The sequence below is a fragment of the Lutra lutra genome, chromosome 13 (assembly GCF_902655055.1).
Source record: "Lutra lutra chromosome 13, mLutLut1.2, whole genome shotgun sequence".
Lineage (NCBI taxonomy): Eukaryota > Metazoa > Chordata > Mammalia > Carnivora > Mustelidae > Lutra > Lutra lutra.
The window spans coordinates 32,593,833-32,611,732 of NC_062290.1; the positions used below are offsets into that span (position 1 = coordinate 32,593,833).

Genomic DNA, 17,900 nt, shown 5'->3' on the forward strand with positions numbered 1-17,900 from the left:
TTGAACTTAATTTTCAGTTGGTGGAAGCAGTTAGAAACCTGAGCAATTTCCACTTGATACCAATGAAAAAGCAAGTACAAATCCTCTCACAGAGAGAAACCAGAGGGTTCCAGCTATCATTGATGTTCACCTGGAGAGAATGTCTGTGGATATTTGTGAAATGCTGAGTAAGGATATTCTGAATGTGTTTAAAGGTACCTGTGTGCCCCTGCTATTAGGAGTCCTGTGGCCTGCCCCCACAAGATGTCAAGAGAAGAGGCTCACTTCATCCTTGGTTACTCCAAGAAGGGGCACAATCACTCCTACATCACAGCTGAAGAGTAAGTTCAAAACTGAACCCAGTGAGGTTTGCAGTTTTTCTGTTGATGACACAGCCCTGCTGATTTCCTAAGCACATGCCTGTCAGTAAATCTCTCTAGTGTTTCATTTCTCTAGAGAGTAAAAACCCTGGCAATGAGTGAGAGGACCCCATGATCTTACAAGGGGCTCAGTCAAGCTTTTCTGAGGATATATAGGCAAGGATCTAGGAGTAGATACTATGTGGATCTGGCTTTTTTTTTTTTCTGTATTCTTGGTTATTAGGCATTTACTAAACGTTTTCCCAGCTGGAAAATATTTGTCCGGGAGCAAGATGACTCTTTCCTCAGCCTTGTTCTGTCTACTCTACTCAGGCTCCTGGAGACGGTTTGCAGACAGACAAAGATGAGTTTGCCAAAGATCTAGTGAGAAGGTAGGTCAGGTATGTGCAACTCCACCTGCAGACTGACCCCAGGGTGAAGATGGTGGTCATAACTTCTGCATCATAATTTTATCCTAAGGAAAGGTGTTAATAGTATGAATTAATTTTAAATAAGTAGTTACAGGATTCAGCATTTTTAAGTGCTAAGCAATGTATAGTCAGTCTAAGATGCTGTCCTTATCTTTGAAAAAATCTTATAGTGTAGTGCAGAATTAGGCTCAAGAATTATTTTAGCAAGCGTAAGTGCTGTAGTGAGATGACAGGTTGCTGGAACACACTTTGCATGTACTAGAGTACCCAAGAGTGAGTTGCTCTAGACAGGGTTCCACCCTCTGAGTAAAGACTCCAACAGGACAAACTAGGTACCAGGTTTTTATTTGAACCAAGTCTTAAGTGGTCTAGTCAGAACTTTCTGCAAAATTGCTCTCCCTTGAGAAGGAACTATTGAAAAATCTTTACTAGAGTGAACTAATAGGGGCAAGCTAGATGTAGCAGCCATTAAAGAGACTAATGAAGAATTTAGTCTTCTTTCCTCAGAAGACCCTAGTGGGATTTTCTAACATCCCCACATGGTCAGTTGGGAATGGGGATTGGGAGATATTGTTTCAGCTTCTTTATGATGATTCAACAAACTGTATCTCTGTGAAACTTCAATAAAAAGAGGTTGAGGGGTTCTCTCAGTCAAGAGGGCATAAGCCACTCATGGAGCTTGTAAAATGCAGTTTCCCAGGCATTGCTTCCAGAGAGGCTGATTTGGTGGGTCTAGGGGTTAAGCTCAGAGTCTGCACTTTAACATGCATCTCAGGTGACTCAGGAGACATTTGGTAACACTCTGAAGACTCCTACCCAGCTAGGTAGTGGGTTCTTTTGGTGTGTCTGGCATATCCTGATATTTTCCACTCTACCAGTCACTGGGTGTGTGTGAATGCAATGTGAATGAGCATAAAGAACTGGAACAGAGCTCTGTCTGTCAAGATGTCCAAGGGGATGAAAACAGACTTTTGGGTGAAATTGGACCACAGGCATTCTAGGAATGGAATCAGCTGCCTTCAGTCACAAGAACCCACTGAATGCTCCTTGTGACAGCTTCATTTCAGTAAAGGGTGATATGGCAGGAAAAGCACCAGTTGGGTATCTTAGACCAGTCACTGTGAATGCTGGTTCTGCCACTTTCTAGTTGTGCAGTCTTGGGAATTTTACCAGCTTAAAATTGTGGAGATGCCAGCTATGATATGAGCATCATATATATCTCAGAAGATTATTGTGAGGTTGAAATAAAAGCCTATATGTGGGAGCTTGGCACAATGCTTGGCACCAATCAATGCTCAATGAATTACAGAGTAGCTGCTGAGGTGGTGGTGATGTTGATGAGTCTTGGTAGGTCTCAGTTCATAATCCACAAAGTAGGTGGACTGACATGCATAATTAGGTCAGAGTTTTTATCCAGCACTGTCATCCATCCCATTTAGATATGTACAGGATAGATTTGATGCCTCAGCTGCCTTAAGAAGGAGGTGGTCATGTAGGTGGTATAAGACAAAGATCTCTCCAGGAGAAACCCCAGCTATATCTTGATTCACCTTCAGCTACATGGGCAAGGAGTGAGGGTGTGAGTTTCAGGCAAAGAGGACACAAACATGAATGAGACAAACTCAAGTTCAAATCCTGACTCCATCTTGTGCTACATCTGTATGCCCATTAGCAAGGAACTAACTTTGAATCTATTTCTCATCTGTGAAATGGGCGTGATAAGTGGTGCCTACCTTCTAGGGTTGTTGTGAGAATTAAATAATCTAATTTATGTAGAATGTTCATCATGGCACCCAGCGTAGAGTAGATCTTAAGTCAATGTTAATTATTAATACTTTTTGTGGACTGATGGTCGGGGAAAATGTTTTAAACTAGCTCTGATGAAAAGAAAACTGTCTCTGTAAATACATTGTTCACATACAGTCAGTTGCTACTTCACCTCTTATTCCTGGAACTCTGATGCTTAGGCCATGACAGTTAGCACTACTTCTGTGAGCACACATCTGTGAAGCTCCTAAAGAAAGCTCCTGTCCCTGAGTATAGGTGTTGGAGGTGCTGGGTGTTTAGTGAGGTGTAGGGTGGGGAGGGAAACTACTTGGGGAATGGGATATGTGGCTTTGGGCTGGCAAAGCCCTTGTGAAGATTGAAGGTTGATGCATGCTCTTCACAATCTAGAATAAGGTTTCTGTACCCAGATGGATTTGTCTATTTCTTGGGCCAGGGCTGCAGGGATCGGAATCCTGACAATGATCCTGGGAGTTTTGCTGCTCATTGGCTGTTGCTATTGTAGAAGACGAAGTGGATACAGAAGTTTGAGGGTTAGTAAAGTTTCCACTGCTGGGATCCCTCCAGATCCAGGACCCCCTTTTCCTTCTTTCTCTGAATTTTTGGGAAATGGGATAACATTCTCATAATCACCTTTAGCTCTCATTTCTGGTTTTGATGAGTCTTTCTCTACTTTGTACTTCTTGAAGCTCTTACTTTGCTTCTACCTGGCATGAACTCCAACAAAAAAGTTGGCCCATCTCCTTAGTCCCACTCACAGGAAACTTGAATGCTTGACTATGTGTGTAACTGAGCACCGATAATTTGTGAGGTACGGGGCCAGGAGTCCTGATCCTTTTGCACAGCAAACAGCAGCATGTGAGATGCTCCAGGTCTTACCATTCCTCCTGAGAATTCCCACTGGTTCTGTTCCTTTATTTAGTGGCCTGTTTATCTCACCTTGCTGCCTTACTCCTTTCCTCCCAGGTTCCCTGGGAGTTCCAAGTTATAGCAAACAATTTAGCATACCTAGGGCCCATCCAGCCATCTGTGCAGTGAGGAAACCATCTACCCCTCAGCAGCACAAAGTACCACTGGGTTTTTAACATAGCCCATTCTCTTTTGATGGCCAATGTGGTTTTGATGGATTTTTTTCCCTTTACCTAATAAGCAGGAAGCTAACAAATGACAGTCTAGTCTTAGGGCATCAGTGTCTTCCACAAATAGGAAACATCAACTGAGTCTCTAAACTATAAGAACTACAGGTTTCACTTCAAAGCCAGGTAGTACTTTAGCTCTTAAGCATCCAAAGGCGTTCTCCATAATGAGTGATGGAATGAAAGAAGAGTTGCAATTTCTCTCTCTCTGCCCCCTCCTTTCTTTTCTTTTCCCTCCCTCTTTCTCTCCCTCTCTCTCTTTCTCTCCCCCATTTTCCCTCCCTCTCTCCCTTTTTTATTACACACTTGAAAATTCTGAGTTGATACATAATGGAAAAAATTCTCTTTGCAAAAGATGTTGGGAAGCCCCATTCCTCACTCAGCAAACAATTTAGACAAAGGTTCTGTGTAGGGGGCACTTGGAGCTTGGCAGCCTGAAGAGGGGAAGAAGGTGGGAGCTATAGCTTTGACTTCTTCTCCTTGCCAGGAAGCTTGAGCAGTCACATGTGTCCCTTTCCTAATGCCCATTTTGCCAGAGTGTCCCAAATACAAATTACAAAAGACAGGGTAAATTCTCACCATTATTGTTCAACATAGTAATAGAAGTCCTAACAACAGCAACTAGACAATAAATAGAATTAAAAGATATTCAAATTGACAAAGAAGAGGTCAAATTCTCTCTTCACAGATGACATGATACTCTATGTGGAAAACCCAAAAGACTCCACCCCCAAATTACTATAACTCATATAGCAATTCAGTAATGGGGCAGGATACAAAATCAATGCACAGAAATCAGTTGCTTTCTTATGCACTAGCAATATAACTGTAGAAAGAGAAATTAGAGAATCAATTCCATTTACAATAGCACCAAAACCCATAAGACACCTTGGAATAATCCTAACCAAAGAGGTAAAGGATCTATATTGAGGAACTACAGAACACTCATGAAAGAAATGGAAGAAGATACAAAAAGATGGAAAAATATTTCATGATCATGGATCACAAGAATAAACATTGTTAAAATGTCTATGCTGCTCAGAGCATTCTATAATTTCAGTGACATCCTGATCAAAATTGATCACCATTGGCATTTTTCAAAGTGCTAGAACAAACAATCTTAAAATCTGTATAGAACCAGAAAAGACCCCGAATCGCCAAGGAAATGTTGAAAAAGAAAAACAAAGCTGGGGCATCACATTGCCTGATTTCAAGCTATATTATAAAGCTGTGATCACCAAGACAGCATGATAGCGGCAGAAAAATAGATACATAGACCAATGCAACAGAACAGAGAGCCCAGATATGGACTCTCAACTCTATGGTCAACTAATCTTCAACAAAGCAGGAAAAAAATATCCTATGGGAAAAAGATAGTCTCTTCAGTAAATGGTGCTGGGAAAATTGGACAGCTATGTACAGAAGAATGAAACTTGACCATTCTCTTACACAATACACAAAGATAATCTCAAAATGGATGAAAGACCTCAACATGAGACAGGAATCCATCAGAATCCTAGAGGAGAACATAGGTAGTAACCTCTTCGATATCAGCCATGGCAACATAGTGAATCATGGCACTAAAGCAAAAAGTAACGATGACTAACATAACATAATAATAAAAAGGTGGGGGGCACATTTGGGTGTTGACACAACCACCGAGCAGCAGCCCACCAGTATGTTGACATTTAGTGGAAAGGAGAAGTTGCTGAGTCTGAAAAAGATTCTAGATAAGTACCATAGGAAAAACTTGGGCTAGGAGATTAGGGATGGACATCATGCTCATATGATACCTCACTGTGGTTTTCCCCACAGGTAGGGAAGGACTTTGCTCTCTGCCACAGAACTCCATTTATGCCTCTAGCATGGAGTTAGCATTCCCTTATAACTGGTTATTTACTTTTTGCCTCTTCCATCCCTTTCCCCCATTAATGAACTAGGACAGAATATTTCTTACTCATCTTTGTACCTCCAGTGCCTGGCACATAGCAGCCACCCAAATCCTGGCATCAGCATTTAGTTTCATTGTCTGTCATTGACTTGCATGGTGCCCTTAGATTTTAACTTCTCTGGGCCTCGTTTGTTCTATTCTACACCTAGGCACATGCAATATAGCCATGATGCATATCAGTCTTTATTTAATATATATTTTCTTCTATATTTTTATTTAGTTCTATTTGTATACAAAAACATAATGATTGAGTCTTTTAAGGAGTAAATGCTCTACAAACTTAATATGTTGGTACCCATTTCCTAATGTCCACAACTACTAGCTTGATGCTACTAGACAAAAATACAATGATTTTTTTTCCTTTCTGCTTCAATACTCTCATCTTAAATTTAATTATACCAAAACAGAGAGTCTTTAATGTCATAAGCTCAGACACTGTGAACATTTTGCTTAGTAAGTTTCAAATTCAAGCTACCATGTCTCCATTCCTCTAGGTCTACACCAATGATTTGTAGAGTTTCTGGAATTTTTATGAGATGGAGCTGTATTTAAATTCTCTAGTATCCATGTCTAGGGGTACCTGGGTGGCTCGGTGGGTTAAAGCCTCTGCGTTCAGCTCAGGTCATGATCCAGGGTCCTGGGATCGGGCCCGGCATCCGGCTCTTGCTCAGCAGGGGGCCTGCTTCCCTTCCTCTCTCTCTGCCTGCCTCTCTGTCTACCTGTGATCTCTGTCTGTCAAATAAATAAATGAAATCTTTTAAAAAAAATTCTCTAGGGGGCGCCTGGGTGGTTCAGTGGGTTAAAGCCTCTGCCTTCGGCTCAGGTCATGGTCCCAGGGTCCTGGGATTGAGCCCCACATTGGGCTCTCTGCTCTGCAGGGAGCCTGCTTCCTCCCCTCTCTCTCTGCCTCTTTGCCTACTTGTGATCTCTCTTTCTGTCAAATAAATAAATAAATCTTTAAAAAAAATTCTCTAGTATCCATGTCTAAAAATGCTGTCATTTATTTTTTAAATTAATATTAAAATTTTGTTTTGAGACTTGCACATGTCTTGAAAAGCTGGGTTGGGAATCAGTAGTCTAAGAAATTGGCAAAATTATGTACAGTAGTACACTAAATACTACATTTAATTGCATAATTACCTCCTTGCCTCTCTTTAGAGATTTTCTTTTCTTTTATTTATTTACTTATTTAATAGGCTCTACATCCAAAGTGGCAGTTCTTTCATTTCAAAACCAAAGGACATAGGGGTGCCTGGATGGTTCAGTTGGTTCAGTGCCCGACTCTTGACCTCAGCCCATCTCTTGATCTCAGGGTTAGGAGTGGGCTCCACACTGGGCATGGAACCTAATTAAAAAATAATAATAGTAGTAGGCCAAAGAACATAAGTGACAATAAATGCAAGCTTCAGGTACCTAAGTTACTCCACATTTAACAACCTATTTTAGGCTTTGAAGTGTTCACTCTCCCACTTTCATTGACCATAAGATGGTAACAAGGTTAGTTGGAATTAAGATTTCCTAAAATGTTTCCACTGACTCAGAATTTCTTTCGTCTCTGAAAAACATCTTTTGGAAGGGGGATTGCTCTTTGAGGCAACTTTTTTTTGTAGTAATATGATTTGTATGGTGATGATAGTTATTTTTGTATTTACCAACTTTTCCTTTCACTTGGAAGTTTAGGACATAACACTTTTTGATTCTTGGAGAAGAATTTTGATGTCCCTGCTGACAGCTCAGTTTATATTCATGTCTCATGTGTTGTGTTTCTCAATACATGATCAGGGGACCCCTGTGCTCAAATCTCCCAGAGCTCTTGCTAACATGCTGAGCCTGGGACCCACTCCCCCTTGGTCTTCCTTGAGACCAAGGAAGATGCCTTTGAAAATGCATGCTGAAGTTTGAATGCAAATGCAGAGAATTGGCAGTGATTTGGGGGAGTAGATCATGCTCCTAATTTATGGCAGGTGAGAAATTTATAAATAAGGAAAAGAGTAACTGATAATTGAGGTAAAGGGAGAAAATGCATTAAATACCTTACCTGGAGTATATTGCTGGGAACTGGGGAGAGAAACAGAAAATTTCTGCATCCTTACATCAAGTTTAGGGCCCTTGTGCAAATTTCAGACTAGAGTTTAGGAAAACTACTTCTCTTCAGTCTGCAGACTGTGTGGTTATCAGCCCCAATCCATGTCTGTCTTCACCTCATTGATGTTCCAAACACTTCTCCCTGAAAAACGTACCTTGATGCCCTCTTCCAACCTAGCAGACCCCAGTGATCAATCACAATCTGCAGAAAAGGCTGAAGAGATGGTCAACATCTGCACAGCCTCCCTGTTCCAGCCCTTCTCAGCTGGTACCACAAAGTGTGTGCTGCTAATGCCCCACTGGCTGGATTTGGCTCACTGGTATGTTTAGGTCTGCATTTAAAAAAAAAAATCGAATTAGGTGTCAACCTAGGTACAATTAGATATAGAAGTAATATTTTACATGAAAATCTTGATTTCTAGTTTCTTTTTTAAAAAATCAAAAGATCTGGCAAATATTGGCAACTGTACAGTGGTTGTCCCTTTAGATGATATATACTGCCTCCTTTTCTATGGCCCCCACCTGGCCCACCTGACCCCTATGCATTACTTGCCCAGTCCTTCTAAGGATCTGAGTACACCTGGGTCACCCAGGTGCAGGCAATAAGGAGGTGCTTTGTGTGCAGAGCAGGTTCTCCATGTGGCCCTGGATCAGCAGTTTTGGCAGTATCACCTGGGAACTTGTTAGAAATGCAAATTATGGGCCTCACACTAGATCTGCTGTGTCAGAAATTCTAGATGTGGGCCCAGAAATCTGTGTTTAACAAGCCGTCAGGTGAAACTGACACATGCTGAAGTTTGAGAACCACCACCGTGGAGAATTTAACAATAATAAAAGCAACTAAAAATCTGCTTTTTATTATCACAAGGTGTCAGCAATTTCAAACTATGTCAGTGATGAAATAAATATCTTACCATGGTAGACAACTCCTAAAGTTCCCACTTGGGTATGTGTCTCTGCCCTGTACAACCTGTTGTAATTCTATTCTAGGGATGGAGAATATCAACCTCTAAACCTATGCAAAGCAAACTGAGCTTTCACCCACCCATCCCCACAATAATTCAGGATGCATAACTTAGCCTTAGATTGACTTATCATGTTGCAACTTGACTTGGAAGCTCCAGCTATGACCACAACATTCTACAACAACAGATGCATTTGTAGTGTTTAATTCTGGAACACTGAGAAGAAATTTCTAAAAATTTTAAAAATTGGGGAAAAAAAGATATTTTGCTGTCATTATGGTGAAGGCAGAAATAGACAATGTGTCCATGCCGCCAAGTTTCTCCTAAGCTTGTCCTCACTGAGATACAGCACTAGCTTGATCACCTCCACTCACAATCATTCTCTGAGGTTCTGGGATTCCTTCGTAGCTCAGTTGGTTAAGCATCTGCCTTTAGCTCAGATCATGATCTCAGGGTCCTGGGACCAGCCCCGCATCAGTCTTCCTGCTCAGCAGAGTCTGCTTCTCCCTCTCCTTCTGCCCTTACCCCTTTCATGCACTCTTAAAGAAATAATAAAAATCTTTTTAAAAAATCATTCTCTGAGGTTCATTGTTCAGGTTCATTCTTTTTCTCCTTCCCTTCAAAAATATCCATTTACTAATGGGTGTCAGGCCCTGTAATAAGTGCTTTATCTTTAGTTTAATTCCTACAACTCTTGAGATGTAGGTAGCATTATCTTCATTATTACAGATGCAAGCACTAGAATTTGAAAGGTAAAGTGACTAGCCTGAGGTCCCATTGCAGGTAAATGGCAGAACCAAGATTAAAATCTATTTGTAGAGGCACCTGGGTGGCTCAGTGGGTTGGGCCTCTGTCTTTGGCTCAGATCATGATCTCAGAGTCCTGGCATTTAGCCCTGCATTGGGCTTTCTGCTCAGCCTGCTTCTGCTTCTCTTGCTGCCTGCCTCTCTGTCTACTTGTGCTATCTCTCTGTCAAATACATAAAATCTTTTTTTTTTTAAATCTATTTTTAAAAATAACTTCAGCTTCCTTCTCTTTTCTTACTGAACTCAATACTTTTTTTTCCTCATCTACTGACCTTCATGCATTCACATTTCAGGACAAAGGTATTCATGCTGGCATTCAAAGTACCTTAACAGGAAGATGTCCATCTGAGGGGTTTGGTCATCAGGACAGCAAACTGCCATTTCAAGAGAATAATCATGAACCTGTGGTAAGTTGAGATCCTGCATCTTGGTGTTTAATGTATGGCTGCTTTTAACTCAGAGGAATAAAATTATTCCAATTTAAAAGTCAAGAGTGATGTGAATATACCTGATGCTACTGAAATGGTTAAAATGGTAAATTTTATGTATATTTTATCATAACAAAAACATAAACAATAACAAAGACAAAAAAAACAGGGAAGTACAGAGATTTTCTTAAATTGTGTCCTCTCATACCCAGATTTTCCAGGGTCAATGATGAAATCCCTAAATGTAAAGGCCAAAGGAAGAACTTGATTCTGGATACAATATTTTTTTGTCTTATGTCTAGTATATTTGCTTTTTTCTGAATGTAGATATATCTAAGGGAGGGAAACAAAGTATCTGTGATTAAAAGTATAAGCTGTATAGTCCAACAGGGTAGCTGCTGGCCACATGTGGCTATTGAACACATAGTAGTTTAAATTAAAATGTTCTAATACCAAATTTCAAAGACTTAGTATGAGGAAAAGAATATAAATGATTCATTAATTATTTTTATATCAATTACATGTTGAAATGATAATATTTTTATATGTGGGATTAAATAAACTATATTATGAAGATTAATTTTACCTGTTTTTTTAATTTTTGTAATGCAGTACTAGATATTTTTAAAGCCACATATGTGTTATACTCTATTTCTATTGGACAGCGTTGGTACAAATGTAGTATGTCATAGTGGTTTAAAAAACAGAATCTGAAAAAAAAACAAAAAACAAAACAAAAAAACAAAACAAACAAAAAAAAAACAGAATGTGGAGCCAAATTACTGTGAAGTTATATGATTTGGACAAGTAACCTGACCTCCCTCTGACTTAGTTTTCCAAACTATAATATGAAAACAATGAAAATACTCCTAAAATTGTGAGCATTAAATGAAGGCCTAACCATTTGTGCTGTACTGACAATAGCACTGGCCTTTAGACACACAAGGAGGATCTATCTATGTGGTATAAATGTAATATATTAGTGGCTTTAAACAGTGTTCAAGAATTCACCAATTAGGGCTTGGGACTTCTACTGACAGGGATAATGAAGGTATAAATACATTTTTGAGATTTTAGAAATGCTGTTAGCTCTATTTTTCTCTACTCTTCCTGTTCCCCTCAACATTTCAACATACACACTTGTGAAATTTAACAATGATTATCTTGTTGGGTGGGAATGAAAGGTGGGCACTTAGATGTTTCAGTCCAGAGAAGTAGTATAAATATGATGCTGATCACCAACTTAACCTTTCTCCCAGAAATCTGTGCACTGTTGCCAAGGCCATACTCTCCCTTTCTCATTCTCACAGGTTCCTGATGCTCCACCTGCCTATGAGAAACTCTCTATAGAAAAATCACCACCACCTTATTCACCATGAGAATGCAGAGAGGTGATGAAATGATTTCCTTTGCACTTTTGCTAGAATTTAATATGGACATCTAATGTTCTGCTTCAGAATACTGTAGAAACAGTGTACATCATTTCTATTAATAAGCTTAGTGTTAAATTCTTAGTAGAGCAACTGGCAATACTAATTGAGGGAAAGATAAGAAATCTTAAAATGGAAAAACTTTGTCAATAAACTTTGTAATACTGATACTATTTGTGCTAGCAGTAATTCTAATAAATTTATGGTATTTTCTGAGACAGAGTTCAAGTGTGTGTTCTGGGACCATTCAATTTCTTTTATTTGAAATTTGCCTAACACCTAATAAACTATTATTCTGATTTTTGAAGAGGCAACATTTTGACTAACATGAACTCTAACAGAATTGTTGCAGATGAGTCCATGCCATGGAACTCTCACAAAGGATACCATTATAGAGCTAAGACCAAGAGATGATTGACCTACCAAATTATAGTCAGTTTCATCTGATTAGGAAAGTGTCAGTAATGTCTCTTTGTGTTCTAAAATTCCATGATGCTACAATAACATACTGCAGAGATCCATTATCTTGAGTACTACATATAATACAGTTTTAATTACATTTCACTTCAAGACTCAATGTTATCACAATTAATGACAAAATGCTTTTGTTAAACCAGAAGGTGGTACAAGGATTTAAATAAGATATTGTAGTTTGGCTGATGTCTTGCCTAAAGTGTCCCAGTGACAATTTAGCTCCTCTGGGCTGCCAAAGCGCTCTCAAAAAATATAGAAGTAATCAAACAGGATCAAAGATTCTGGAATGGTATGGAATGGTGGAATGGGGAATAACAACATTGTAATTTTTTTGTTGACATCTACATATCATCTATACTATTATTTATCTAATTTTTATTATTTCAGTCAACTCATTTAAAATTTTTTTTGGCTTAAATTATAACCACCCTAAATGGAAAATCAGTATCATTTTCCATAAGTAGAAGATAACCATCAAAAGGAAGATAATGAAAGTATTTTTATTCAAACCTAGAAAGATACCAATGATTGATCGCAAAAGGCTGAGCCTATTCTTTTTCTTTAAGAGGGAGATTAGCAAGAAACAAAGAGCTTTCTTGCAAGAGAAAGAAATTACTTTCTTGCTATGTGACAGTGTTATTTAATGCTGAGTCAGCAAACCACCTAAAATCATCTTGTGTCATCGGAAACACCAGTGTAGCATACTCGCTTCATTTTCCACCAAAGACAAGATTGCGCTGAAGAGAAAAAATACTGAAAAACAGCCTTATACACATTGAAAAAAGCCATTGAACAAAATACTGAAATACTTTCCTGTTTCTAATTCTGTCCAGTCTTATCACTAAAAATAAGCCCTTTCCCTCCCTTTTTCAAACAAATAAATGAATTCTAAAGTAAACTTCAACAGAATTTGGCCAGATTCTTTCCTCATCACAAGTCCTAGACTAAGCCTCAATCCTCCACATCTATAGACTATATGGCTAGGGGCACCTGGGTGGCTGCAGTCAACACTTTCTCCTCAACCAAATGTGTTAGATAAATAATATCACTTCTTACTCTCTACTTGTGCAATAAGCAGAGCAAAGTTTGTTCTATTTTATAGAATCTGGCCTTCCCACCTCCTCCTGCTCTGCACTAGCCTTCAGATAGTGTTGTCTATGCTTGAGACAAAGCCCAAGGCTCCATGTGTTTCCACAGGAGATTCTGATATGGTCTTCTTGATTTTTTTTTTTTTTACAGTTAAGAGTGGGCATACTTTAAGGAGTGGGGGGAAAAGATCCATCCCAAAGATTTTCTGCTCAGTGTTAAAGTAAGTGAAGAAACTAGACTGATTACACAAACCCATGAAGCCCCCAAGTCACCTCCAATGAAGACCAGTCCTCTGAAATAACAAACACTGAGTTTTGCAGCATTTATAAATATCTGGACTTGTCCACCCATCACTTGAGAACATTGTAAACCTTTCCCAAAAAGAAGTGAATCCCCTAAACTTTTAAACTTTCATTTTCATTGCTTGACTTTAAAGACAGATACAGTTACTCAAAAATGCAGCAAAATCCCTCAAGCTCAAGTGACTGATGCCAAAACATCTTAAGAGCATCTCAGAAGAATGTCCCTCAGAATATCCCTCATGTCTGGTTTGGATAAAAACACTTGATTTTAAGAAAGTCTAAAACTGCTATTCTAAAAAGCAGGGCAATGGTAGAAAAAGTGTGGGGGGATGAAGGAACAGAAAGCAATGTTTGACAATGTGAAAACACAAAGGAAAGAGACTTCAAATTATAAAGAGGGCCTGTTAAAATCTCGAAAACCACACTGAAGACAAGTTTGCTTGCTCTCTTTAAGAGAATAAAATGAGGATGATGGCAACTTGAAATTAGACAAAGAATCAGAAAATTGAGAATTCCTGGGCTGCCAATTAGAAGTCAATTTGAAGAAATACACTAATGCTGTTAACTTTTTCTTAATAAGTCTTGAAGGAGAAAAACAAGGACAACTTAAAAAGTGAAGGAAAATAAATGAATCAATGACTTTTAATTAAAATGAGTGGTCTCCAAAATGAACAAATATCTTTGCAGTCTAAAAATACTGCTCAAGATTCAGATTTTAAAACTTCAGTTAAAACTTCAAATAATGCTTGAAGTATATCAAGAACATGTAACATATATCTGCAGAAAATCCATTAAGGAGAGAGTTTTCTGCTTAGAAATCTAGAAGAACTTTCCCAAAGTATATGAAGCCATATATGTCAGAAGTGTGACTCCTACAGGGAGATGGTCTTAAGAAAGAGAAAGAAACACTTCCTTTTATCAAAGCTGGATTATTTCCCATGAGAAAAGAGCAGCTTGTCTGAGAGAAAGTTTGCTAAGAAAATAATCACAACAAAAAAAAATTTGGATCAGGAAATGTAATTCCAGTTTTCCCAAGTGGCCTCCATTGTTCCAAATGTACTCATGGGCAGCAGCTAGAGAGTATCAGGAGACTCCCTGAATCATCCATTTAGGAGAAAAGTTTGACTCAGGTTATAGTAGCACAGGACATCCACAGCAGGGCATCTGTCTTTTCTCTTTAAAAGTAATTTAGAGAATAGAAGAAGCAAGATGGCAGGGGAGTAGGGAGACCTAAATTTCATCTGGTCCCAAGAATTCAGCTAGATAGTCAAACTGTTCTGAACACCTGCAAACTCAAAAGGAGATCAAAGAAAAGAATAGCAGCAATTCTCTGAACAGAAAAGCAACCACTTTCTGAAGGTAGGACATGTGAAGTGAATCCGAGGTGATATGTGGGAAGATAGACTATGGGGGAAGGGAGCCTCTGTCAGCTGGCTCCCTGCAAGTGATAGAGCAGCGGAGCACAAGATTGGAACTTTTAGAAGTCTGCTGCACCAAGGGATGTCGCTCCAGTGGCTAAGCGGGGGTGGGGGTGGGGGAGCCCTCGCTGGGACAGTGTGGTCTCAAGACCCTCAGGGTTGCAGAAAGACTGAAGGTGCCTGAGTGTGGCAGAGCTCCCAGGTGTTGGAGCAGAGAAGCTGGCTGCAAAGATGGAGCCAAGGAGTGGGCTCTCAGCTCAGGGTTGCCATAAACCATGATCCGTGGCCAAGTCAGGCCACTAATCTTCGAGTAGGGACCCCACAGTGGCAGATACAGGGAGATCCCTCCACTTCCTCCACCAGGAGGAGCAGTACAGGAGCACGCTGCAGGAATCTGCTGGGTTTGGAATCTCCGAATAGGGTCATATGCCAGAGATAGAAATCCTTGGTCACAGGCCAGGTCACAGAGTGTGGCTGGAGACTAGGGAGACAGAGTGATTGACTGCTTTTCTCTGAGGGCTCACTGAGGAGCAGGCCTGAGTTCTCAGCTCCTCTGGGCTGAAGATTGGGAGACAGCCATTTTCATTCTTTTTTTTTTTTTAATTTTTTAATTTTTTTTTAAAGATTTTTTATTTATTTATTTGACAGACAGAGATCACAAGCAGGCAGAGAGGCAGACAGAGAGAGAGGAGGAAGCAGGCTCCCCGCTGAGCAGAGAGCCCGATGCGGGGCTCGATCCCAGGACCCCGAGATCATGACCTGAGCCGAAGGCAGCAGCTTAACCCACTGAGCCACCCAGGCGCCCCCCCCCCCCTTTTTTTTTTTTAAAGATTTTATTTATTTATTTGACAGAGAGAGGTCACAAGTAGGCAAAGAGGCAGGCAGAGAGAGAGGAGGAAGCAGGCTCCCCACTGAGCAGAGAGCCCAATGCGGGGCTCAATCCCAGGACCCTGGGATCATGATCTGAGCCGAAGGCAGAGGCTTTAACTCACTGAGCCACCCAGGTGCCCCTGCCATTTTCATTCATGTCCTCCAAAGCTGTATGGAAAGCTTTCAGGGAACAAATGCTATTGAGAGCAAACCCAAGCAGATTTCTTAGCCTGGCCCCTTGCAAGGGTGGGGTAATTCTGGCGGGGGTAAGGACACTTGAGAGTCACTGCCACAGGCCTCTCCCCCAGAAGATCAGCAAGAACATCCAGCCAAGACCAAGTTTACTGATCAATGAGAACTTCAAAACCCCAGCACTAGGGAAATACAACACATAGAATTCATGGCTTTTTCCCCATGACACTTCAGTCTTTTAAAGTTAAATTGTTTTAATTTTCTTTATTTTTTTTTTGAATTTTTTCTCTTTCCTATTTTAACTAACATCTTATCAATATCTTTTTAAAATATCTTTTTAAATTTTCATTTTTACAGTTATATTCTATCCCTTCATTGTTTAATCTTACTTTTTGTGTGTGTGTATATATATATATATATATATATTTTTTCCTTTCTTTAAATTTTTGGGATACAGTTTCTTCTAACAGTCCAAAATATACCCTAAATCTAATGTATGGCTTTGTTTTAGTCTCTTGCCTGATCACATTCTCTACCTCACCTTTTTACAAATTTTTTTTCTTTCTTTTTCAACCCATTTCTTATCAATTCCTTTTTAAAATCTTTTTAAATTTTCATCTTGACAGTCATATTCTATCCCTCCATCATATTTACCCTTATTTTGTATATGTATAAGTTTTTCTTTCTTTAAATTTTGGGGGGCATTTTCTTCTAACAGACCAAAATACACTCCAAATCTAATGTGCGGCTCTGTTCTATTCACCAGCCTGATCATATTCTTTTTTTTTTTTCTTTTTCCTTTCTTTTCTCCACAGTTGTGGGTCTCTTCAGATTCATTTCATGTATATTTTTCTGGGGTTGTTGTTACCCTTTTAGCATTTTGTTCTCTCATTCATCTATTCTTCTCTGGGAAAAAAAAATGACAAAAACAGAAAAATTCATCTCCAGAAAAAGAGCAAGAGGCAGTACCAACTGCCAGGGACCTAATCAATATGAACATTAGCAAGATGTCAGAACAAGAGTTCAGAATAACGATTAATTACATTATGATAATATACTATATGGGCTTGAAAAAATAATAGGAGATACTAGAGAACCCCTTTCTGGAGAAATAAAAGAACTAAAATATAACCATGTTGAAATAAAAAAGGAGTGCAATAAATGATGAGGTGCAATAAAAAAAAATGGAGGCCCTTAATGCTAGGATAAGTGAGGCAGAAGAGAGAATTAGTGATATAGAAGAGCAAATGATGGAGAATAAAGAAGCTGAGAAAAAGAGAGATAAATATTGTATCACGAGGGGAGAATTGAGAGACAAGTGATACTGTAAGATGAAACAATATTATTATAATTGGGATCCCAGAGCAGAAGGAAGAGAGAGAGGGGAAGAAGGTATATTGGAGCAAATTATAGCAGAGAGCTTCCCTGATTTGGGAAAGGAAACAAGCATTAAAATTCAGGAGACACAGAAAACTGCCCTCAAAATCAATAAAAATAGGTCAACACCCTGTCATCTAGTACTAAAACTTACAAGTCTCAAAGACAAAGAGAAAATCCTGAAATTAGCTTGGGACAAGAGGTCTGTAGCCTACAATGGTAGAAATATTAGATTAGCAGCAGACCTATCCACAGAGACCTGGCAGGCCAGAAAGGACTGGCATGATATATTCACAGCACTAAATGAGAAAAAAATGCAACCAAGAATATTATAACCATCTAGGCTTTCATTGAAATAGAGAAGAGATAAAAAGCATCCAGAACAAACAAAAACTAAAAGAATTTGCAAGCACCAAACCAGCCCTGCAAGAAATATTGTAAGGGGTCCTCTAAGCAAAGAGAGAGAGCCAAAAGTAACATAGACCAGAAAGGAACAGAAACAATACAGTAACAGTCATCTTACAGCCAATACAATGGCAATAAACTCATATCTTTTGATAGTTACCCTAAATGTAAATGAGTTAAATGCCCCAATCAAAAGACATTGGGTATCAGAATGGATTAAAACAAACAAACAAACAAACAAAACCAAGACCCACTGATATGCTGTCTGCAAGAGATTCATTTTAGACCCCCAAACACCTCTAGATTTTAAGGAGGCAGTAAAAACCATTTAGCATGCTAATGGACATCAAAAGAAAGCTGGGGTGGTAATCCTTAGTTCAGACAAATTAGATTTTAAACCAAAGACTATAATAAGAGA

General features: G+C 39.2%; 1 protein-coding gene across 1 annotated transcript; it reads left to right on the forward strand.

Annotated features, from left to right (window-relative positions):
- The first annotated feature begins 243 nt into the window (after positions 1-243).
- MLANA (melan-A) lies at positions 244-11,304 on the forward strand. The gene is made up of 4 exons (XM_047701247.1): positions 244-320; positions 2,991-3,087; positions 9,791-9,904; positions 11,236-11,304. The coding sequence occupies exons 1-4, from the start codon at positions 244-246 to the stop codon at positions 11,302-11,304; spliced, it is 357 nt and encodes a 118-aa protein (XP_047557203.1).
- Positions 11,305-17,900: the final 6,596 nt, after the last annotated feature.

Excerpts from the sequence above, each read along its gene's own strand:
- MLANA (XM_047701247.1), top strand. The coding sequence starts at position 244 with ATGTCAAGAGAAGAGGCTCACTTCATCCTTGGTTACTCCAAGAAGGGG. Across the intron at positions 3,088-9,790 it reads GTGGATACAGAAGTTTGAGG|GACAAAGGTATTCATGCTGG; the intron begins GTTAGTAAAGTT and ends TTCACATTTCAG. Across the intron at positions 9,905-11,235 it reads AGAATAATCATGAACCTGTG|GTTCCTGATGCTCCACCTGC; the intron begins GTAAGTTGAGAT and ends TCATTCTCACAG.